The 9,170-nt window shown below is 34.5% G+C and overlaps 1 protein-coding gene across 3 annotated transcripts; it reads right to left on the bottom strand.

Annotated features, from left to right (window-relative positions):
- Window positions 1–2,816: 2,816 nt before the first annotated feature.
- LOC108263298 (suppressor of cytokine signaling 5b) lies at window positions 2,817–8,913 on the bottom strand. 3 transcript variants are annotated; one of them, XR_008394614.1, is made up of 7 exons: window positions 5,655–8,913; window positions 5,372–5,532; window positions 5,127–5,241; window positions 4,733–4,838; window positions 4,054–4,168; window positions 3,505–3,661; window positions 2,817–3,426 (listed from the first exon to the last, which is right to left on the bottom strand). XR_008394614.1 is itself a non-coding variant. In XM_047154305.2 (5 exons), exons 1-5 carry the CDS (start codon window positions 5,706–5,708, stop codon window positions 3,324–3,326), a joined length of 549 nt encoding a protein of 182 aa, XP_047010261.1. In that variant the 5' UTR covers window positions 5,709–8,913; the 3' UTR covers window positions 2,817–3,323. The 3 variants fall into 3 exon arrangements, 1 of the variants encoding a protein (XP_047010261.1); XR_008394613.1 differs by having other exon boundaries at window positions 3,505–3,676; XM_047154305.2 differs by lacking the exons at window positions 4,054–4,168; window positions 4,733–4,838 and having other exon boundaries at window positions 5,372–5,491.
- Between the last annotated feature and the right edge of the window lie 257 nt (window positions 8,914–9,170).

Raw genomic sequence — 9,170 nt, forward strand, 5'->3', positions numbered from 1 at the left:
TGGCAGGACCTTGATTCTGTGGTCAGTAAACCATTTTTGTGTTGATTTTGATGTATGTTTTGGATCATTGACTCTTGGAAGATCCAACCACGGCCCATTTTAAGCTTTCTGGCAGAGGCAGTCATGTTTTCATTTAATTTCTGTTGATAATATCAAAGAATCAAAAGGTTAAACAATAAAGACACATTTTACAGCCTTCATATTTATCAAGGGTGCCAATATTAGTGGAGGGCACTGTATATGTGATGATATCCATCCATCTATCAATTTTCTATACTGCTTATCATTACTGGGTCAGTTTTTCAGTCAGGTTTTCATTTAATATCTGTTGATATTTGATAGAGTCCATGAAGCCATGTATCCTAACAAAAGGTCCAGGTCCTCTGGTAGGAAAAATAGCCCCAGAACATTAAAGTACCACCACAAGAGGTACTTTTCCATATGGATACCTCTAGGACTGGGCGATATGTCAAAATATCATCTCACGATACTTGAGGGCATTTCTACAATACACGATGTATATCAAAACATATAGTTTAGCTAACAAACTGTCTATAAAACAATAATAAAATAAACAAAAAGTTCAATATTTACTTTTCTTATTTACGATACTTTTCTGTAATGCCTACAAAGACAAAAGATTAAGTAAAAAAAAAAAAGACGTCAAATCAATAGTATCCATTCAGTACCATTTAATTTACAATTATTAAAAACATAACTACATCATCATACCAACAATATCTCAGAAAAGTCTATCACGTAATCATTTATCACGATATCGGTATCATATCGATAAATCGCCAAGCCCTAGCTACCTCTATGTGCACCTAAACCACTTCTGGTGTTTATTGCCAAAACGCTCTATTTTGTTTCATCTTCCCACAGAACTTGATCCCATTTGAAGTTCCAGTAGTGTCTGGCAAACTGAAGACACTTGAGTTTGTTTTTGGTTGAGAGTAGAGGCTTTTTCTTGAAACCATTCCAAACAACTTGTGGTGATGTAGGTGACTTCAGATTGTAGTTTTGGAGACTTTCTGACCCCAAGACACAACTAACTTCTGCAATTCTCCAGCTGTGATCCTTGGAGATTTTTTGGTCACTCGAACCATCCACTTCACAGTGTGTTGAGACAATAGGTTCCAGTTGATTCATAACCTTTCCAGTTGACTGGAACTTCTTAATTATTGCCCTGAAGGTGGAAATGGGCATTTTCAATACGTGTGCTGTTTTCTTATAGCCACTTCCCATTTTGTGAAGCTCAACAACCTTTTACCGCACATCACAGCTATGTTCCTTGGACTTACCCATTGTTATGAATGACGAAGGGAATTTGGCCTGTGTGTTACCTCATATTTTTATCCCTGTGAAACAGGAAGTCATGGTTGACCAATTTCCTGTAGCTAGTCACCCAGGTGTACTAAAATAAATGCAAAATATCAATGGAAATATTAAACTTAAAATATATAATTAATATAATATAATATAATATAATATAATATAATATAATTCATAGAGGTACCAGTAATTGTTGCAGAGCTGTATTTAACAGATATATTATTTTTGATAAACCTAGTTTGTTTGCAATTGTTTGATATCCATGAGCGCAGAGTAGTTTTGTGAATTTTTTGTGAAAGGTGATCACAGCCTTCTTTGCTCATATTTAGTGGAGGGCACTGTATCTACTTAAAATTGTTAAAGACCCATATACCAGAAATAGACAGACAACATGGCGTTTCAAACAAGAACTTGAAATGACTGTTAAAATCTGTCAGAAAATGGAATAAATAATGTATTTGGGTCCAATAAAATGAATTTCTCTGGGTGGCTCCCCTGGTGGCACATTTCTCCATAACTGAGCAAAGAGCCCTATATCCACATTTCCTGGTAACGGCTTAACTAATAAGGTGATTGGTTCTTTTTACCAAGGGGTGAGACTTGAGTCCATGTTGAACATTGCATGCTGCCCCATGCATGTATTAGCCAAAATTATTCAGTAACCAATATCAAATGATCAGTGTCATGGCCTTTAAAATGTATAGCAAAGTATTTGGAGCAAACTACTCCATCTGTTTTACACGACTGTTGATGTAACGTTTACTTGGGCTTGTTGAAAAGACTATTGAGCCATCTGGTCATGTGACCTTTTTGAAGAAAATGGATCAATATTCAATAAGATTAATTAAGAAAATGTATATTCCTGTTTATTAGGAGTATTGAGGGTTTTTTTATTTACTGAATGAACCCAATGAAAACCAGGTTGCTTTGGTCTATATATTACTTAGGTAATCTGTTTGAGATGTAGTGGGTGCAAAACAATCCTTCACAAACTGTAGTAATTAAAGAGCTGTTTTATAGCATGTTTAAGTTATGTAGGTCACATGCAATTATTAAAAAAAAAATAATAGTAGCATTCTATTTTAAATGTATATAGTTTTTTTTATTAACCCTTAAACAGACAGGAGTGGAAAATGAAAAGTAAAATGTAGTTTCATGTTACTTTTTAACTCAGCTGTAAATGTAAAAACAAAATGTATTGATATACTATGTATTGTATATTTTGTTTTATGTTTTTTATGAGTTGTATCTCCTAAGATAAGGTGCCCTGTTAAGGTACAAAAAACGTCAAAATGATCATTTTTTTAAATGTACTTAATGAAGAAAGTGTTTTCCTCTTTCTTTTTATAACATTCCATACATATTTATCCATTGTTGATGACGTTGTTGTTGTTGTTTTTAATTAAACTATTCAACCAAGTCCATCCAGTTCTATCGACTAAATTGCAAATAAGTATCAATGAATCAGTGGCCCTCAAGAGTAACAATAAATGTGTGTTTTATTTGCATGGTTAAAAATGAAGGACCAACAAAAGTAAATTGCAATGAACTCTGAACAGGTTTAAAAAAGAAACACACACAAACACACAAAATAAACACATAAACAGGCATTGTTCAATTAAATTGATTTAAACCAAAAAAATGAACAAGGAACATGCACTATGAGATACATTCTCTTTGGCATCCTATAGGGAGAATGAGTAAAAGTTTTCACCCAAGGCTATAATCATATATCAGAGTTTGTTCTGGTTTGAGTATCGGGGTCACATGACCTGGTTTAATTTATCTAAGATTGTTTATCAGATAGCCTGACCAGAAACCATCATAGACACACAGGGTGCAGGAGATACTGAGCATGTGGTAAGTAATTATACATGAGTCGTGTACTGAACTTTCAGAGCAAACAGCCCTGGCTCTGGAAACAGCTCACATGTGAATCTGACCTAAAATCCTAAATCAGATATCACATTGTGGATCACTCGTAGTAGTCATAGCTGCAGGATTTGTGAAGATTTAAATGGTTTCCTTCTCACGGCCAGTTTCACTGCTTTGTTGTTCTTTCGAGGTGGAACCATTACAGTCTGACAAGCACTGTTTATTTATGTATTAGAGAATGGAAGAAATATTCCAAAATACCATCAGTGATTTTATATATATTTGTTGACTTACCTTAAATGGGTGTTCGCAATGTCCTCCAGCTTAAAACGCTTACAGTGAGGTTTCTCAGCATCAGCCGAGCAAACGTTCCCTGAGCATTTCCTTTTCTGGTCAGATGTCACATCAGAAGGTGATGGATTTTCCTTCAATTTCTCAGAAGCTGGAGACTCTGTAAAGCAGCCCACTAATGCAAAATTGAGAAAACATACACATTTGGTCCAAATACTGGCGTCTACACTCAGGACTGATTCTGGGCTAGTCTGGTGAAAGGATTGCAGATTTGTTTCAACATATGGCAGGTCATCCTCATTGCAAGAATACCTGCAAACGAGGAGATTTTTGGCCAAGCAGGCCGACACAAGACATTCAAATGCTGCCGATGGAATTATTTTACTTTCTTGACATTGATCAATGGATCAACTGTTTGAGTGAAGCAGTGTAGTTAAAGCTGCTCATATATATAAACACTTATGAGTTTTTATAAGTTGTAGCTAAATTAGGGCATCGATTACCAAGTCAATCTCATCATCTGTGTAAGAGAAAAACTGAGCTTTTTCTAACCTTCATGTGGAGTTTTACTTTTGGCCTGGAGAACAGTGTGCTGTCTGATGGTCTGTGGCTTTCCGCAACCACCTGGCTGCTTTTCCCAGTTGCGCTGGACTTCTCTGTGGTTTTTCTGTGTGGCACGGTAAAGTGTGTTGTTAGTGAGATAATACCTGACTGCCTAAAAGATTGAAGTCAGTTTTGGAAACTGTTTTGTACTTCCTAGTTGCTGGGGTGGTACCCTCAAGGATACACAGTTTGTACTTTTAGTATGAATTTTTTATCTAGAAAGGTGCATAGAGAGTAAAACAGTATATGCACATTTCCATTTGAATGATAGAGTAATGATAAAGTAAGAGGAATCTAAATCTACATCTACATCTAGCTGATGATCTGAAAGTGGCTTTGGGACAATGTAATTCTATATAATACTAAATATATCTAGAACCAATGAAAATAGACCCTTTAACAAACCTCACACATAAAGCCTTTTGTGTAACTAGGACCAGAATGATGTCCTCATCCTTCTGTAAATTAATTGTTAAATATGTCAGCCTAAGACTTCAGTATAATTCTGTATCAATTCAGCTTAATTTGTTTGTGTTCGTATGATCTCTTAAAGTGAATATACAGGGATAAGGAAAACAGGGATATCTACTCTCAATGATTAAAGAGGTAGTAGAGCTCAATATTTCACCTTAAAATGCTTGCAGTGAGGTTGCTCAGCATCAGCCGAGCAAACGTTCCCTGAGCGTTTCTTCTTCTGGCCAGATGTCACATCAGATGGTGATTTGCAAGAATATCTGCAAATTAGGATAATTTTGGCCATGCAGGCTGACACAAGACATTCAAATGCTGGTGATGGAATTCTTTTACTTGTGTGACACTGATCAACTGATCAACTGTTTGAGAGAAGCAGTGTAGTTGAAGCTGCTCATATATATATATATATATATATATATATATATATATATATATATATATATATATATAAACACTTATGAGTTTTTATAAGTTGTAGCTAAATTAGGACATCGATTACAAAGTCAATCTCATCATCTATGTAAGAGAAAAGCTGAGCTTTATCTAACCTTCATGTGGAGTTTTACTTTTAGCCTGGAGAACAGTGTGCTGTCTGATGGTCTGTGGCTTTTGGCAACCGCCTGGCTGCTTTTCCCAGTTGCTCTGGACTTCTCTGTGGTTTTTCTGTGTGACACAGTAAAGTGTATTGATAATACCTGACTGCCTGACTGCCTACAGTCGTTGTCTGGATTATACCCTGAATTGTACAATTGTCCAATAACAGTGAAGTTGCAAGTAGCAGACTCCAGCTTACCTTGACGTACGTGTGCCGAAATCTACATGCCTTCTTTAAGCATCGGTTCTGTAGCCAGAATTTACACACTATCCTACTACCCTTGGCGGCTTCACAGTGCCGGAAAGGACATCGATCCCCCTTTCAGAAGAAACAAGAACACTTCAAAACTTTCCATAACCCTCACAGGACAGAAAGCAGAAACAACAAGTCAACATTCAGTCAACAGAGTTTTAATATTGGTTAAATAAAATAATAATAATAATAATAATAAAATAATAATACTAATAAAAAGCTACACTACCTTGGTGCATGTACAGTCAAAGAAGAAGTAGCAGTCCTCTTGTTTGTGGCTCATTGTTGTACTTCAGTTCTTCTGCAGGATCATTTGGTGTTTGATGCTTACATTCTAGAATTAGAACTAGAGCTCTCAAAAACTATTTGGATACTTCTTGTACAAATTCCACTGCATTAGAAAACAACATGTCAAACCAAGTGGCATTTATTTTAAAGAAAGGAATACATCTTTGTCTCATTTTGAACAGTACAGCTATTCTTTTTAGATTTTTAAACATAATATATTTTTAAGGAAATATTTTGCTTGAAATGGTATGTATATATATATATTTATTTAAATAAATTCCACTTGGTTTGCCATGTTGTTTTTAAGTGTCCAAATATGTTTTGGGGCCACTATATATCATCATAGTAACCTGTTATTAGTCTGACCATTTAAACTTTAACACTAAAAACTTGTCCTAAACCCTAAAACATTATTAATAGGCCAATGCAGAGGGCTCCCTATGTCACTAAACTCGAAAGACACATAATCCTGTTCCCGGCATTTAAAGGTGCCATAGAGTTATTTATTTTAAGCAGGATATTTATTTTCAGTGAACATTTAATTAGAGTATCGTTTTGATTGCATGCATATTATTGATTGTGTGAGTTTGATTGTGGAGTGATTAAGGATGCAGTCACTTCCTTCTGCATGGAAGTACTGAAGCTTTGATTTCACATTTCAGTGTAAATAAAACTGATTCACAAACATAGTTTGCCCCAAACATAGTCTCAGTGCAACTTGTTTTACATTGGCATACTTCTTCATTGAGGTTCCCTCCCTCAGAACAGACTTGAGTCTCTCATCTTCAGAAAATTCAATAATCTGATGTGCTTGCATTTAACACAGAAGAAGAATGTGTTAGTTCTCCCTTTTAAAAATGCATCTTGAATAGCTTGAGTTTGTGGACAGATGCAAATATTATTTGCACCAGGTCAGGCAGCATCTTTAACATTCCCTTGGAGATCAAGTTTCATTGTGTCCACCAAATCAAAAATTCAGAGAGTTCAGAATAGTCCTAGTGCTTTTCTTCCAGGAACTCTCTGGTTTCAAAAGTTCAAGAAAATGAGATATTACATTGCCTCTGGAAAGTCACCTAACATTGTAGAGAAGTATCAGATCACTGGGAAGGTTTTCTTCAAACTCTCTGATGGAATTTTTTAAATTGTGTGATTAAGCATTAGTACGAGCAAAAAATTTCTCACAGAATGAATGAACAAAAATGATCAAGTGTATATATTTATCCCAGTGATGTGCAGAACCAAGCAATACAGTAACACATTTGAAGTGAAAATGATTCCGAGCATTAAAACATTTGACAATTAGCTCTGTACTGACTGCTGGACAATAAACATTCTTACACCACTCTTTATCAATTTAGTGCTTCACTGAGACATTCCTACGGCAGAAACAACATTGTATTGGAATTCTATTGATTTTAACGTTTCAGTAAATATATTCGTATTTGATAAATAAGCTAACAGTATGTGCTCAAAAACAATAAGAAATAAAGAAATGCTTTATTATATATTTGTCTTAAATAATGCAGAACTATAATAGTATTGAAGTAGGAACTGAGCACTGACTGTGGGGTAAGGTGAACGTAATTAAAGTATAGGTGTGATTAATAAAGTAGACAATGTGTTTGTATTTATTTCTCAATATGGGGCATACAATGATACAGTAAGCATGTAAGCAAATAAGATTAGTAACTTGTGGAACATGTAGGCTAATATGTATTTTGTCATGTAATGAGGTTTAGGATGGATGCAAATGCAGTTAAGAGCTTTTATTGAAGAGTATATAATCCAAAGGTAATGGCAAAATCAACAACGAAGACAGGCAAAGGTTAGGCGATCAGGAAAACAGACTAGAGCAGGTAAGGCAGGTAATCAGAATCAAGGGCAAAACAGAATCAGAAGTAAAACACAATAGAACGGCTTGGCAACGACAGAGATTAGATCAACTGCAGGTTTACTTCACAAAAGTATAGTGAATGAACAGTCTCTTTTAAAGTGTGGTGTGATTGTGAGTGTGATTGGGAACAGGCGTATGTGATTAGAGAATCATTTCCAGCACTTTCCAGCACTACTGTATACTTATACAATATAACAGTTTCCTAACCATGATGTTAAATTTATGAAGTAATCCAGTTCCATTTAATATTGGAGTTGTTTCACATCTTCGTCTGCAATAACTTATTATAACTACATTAAATAAATACAAAAAAAACAATAACTACAATAAATTATTAGGAACAACATTAATTCCACACTTTTAAACGGTGTATATTGAACATTAATATACATTAATTGACATACACACATGCATACATATATATTAGTTGACAGATCATGTACACTGAGTGACATTTTTGTGAATCATTTTATAATTTTTACCTTTTGTTTGGCCTTAATTTGTTGCATTAGCTGAAGGACTAAAATATTAGTTGTGATTTTTGTATAATATTAGTTGTGACTGTTGGTTTATGTAAACAGAAACGGATCCAGACTCTGAACAAACTCTGCTCGAGCCTTTTGGAGAAGCTCAACAACCCTCGCGACAACAGAGATGCAGAAACTTCAGGTGTTTGTCTGTGTTTTATTGTTTGTTCTAGTGGTTTATATAAAGGTTTAGAAAATCGACTACATTTCTCCTGTATCCCACTGTAAAACTGTTCTTGGGCTGGGTCAGTAACTGACTACAATTACCAGAAGTTTATATTTTAACCTGATAACTCGCTGTGGTGTAAGTATAATCACACTTCTGTATCAGAACACAGTAAAACCCTGCTTTTCAAATAATTGTAAAGGCATATAATAAAATAAAGGCAAAGTTGTAAGGTGACGTCCTCTAGACACCTAGAAGAATTTTATCAGAATTTTACAGTGAGCTAGCTAACCAACTTTAGCTAGTAGCTAAAAATCAGTATGGGCTTCTGAGCTAATTTGCTTCCAGCCGCTATGTGAAGCTGGACTTATTCATAATCTTTGGGCATGATGATGTATACACAATCATATTGTATACATCACACTGAAAAAAATGTTTCTTTGGATCAAAGTAAAAAAAAAAAAAGGCATCAACTTGTTACAAGTAATTAATTTACTTTTTTATCAACTTAAAAAATGTATATTGGACAGAATTAATGATCCATTACTTATCCAAAGCAAAAAGTCTCTTTGAATTAAAACAAGCTTTTAAGTTGAATGAAATCTCAAATTCTATTTATATGTACTTTTTTTTAAAACTTCTTTTCAAACCAAATATTGAAACAAATAATAGTTTTTTTATTGAGTGTAATATCAAGACATTTCTTCACTTTCATAATGTGTGATTTTATCATCGGTATGCGACATGAATGACGGAGTGTCAGACAATATTTTTTCTTACATTTATTTTGTCGGAATACAACATTTTCACAATGTGTATAATATCAGACAAAGCATCCTTAATATATACACATTGTACAACAATGAAAAA

This window comes from Ictalurus punctatus, chromosome 3 (assembly GCF_001660625.3).
Source record: "Ictalurus punctatus breed USDA103 chromosome 3, Coco_2.0, whole genome shotgun sequence".
NCBI lineage: Eukaryota > Metazoa > Chordata > Actinopteri > Siluriformes > Ictaluridae > Ictalurus > Ictalurus punctatus.

Excerpts from the sequence above, each read along its gene's own strand:
- LOC108263298 (XM_047154305.2), bottom strand. The coding sequence starts at position 5,708 with ATGAGCCACAAACAAGAGGACTGCTACTTCTTCTTTGACTGTACATGC. Across the intron at positions 5,492-5,654 it reads TTGACTGTACATGCACCAAG|GGGGATCGATGTCCTTTCCG; the intron begins GTAGTGTAGCTT and ends TTCTTCTGAAAG. Across the intron at positions 3,662-5,126 it reads AAGTAAAACTCCACATGAAG|AGTCTCCAGCTTCTGAGAAA; the intron begins GTTAGATAAAGC and ends GCTGCTTTACAG.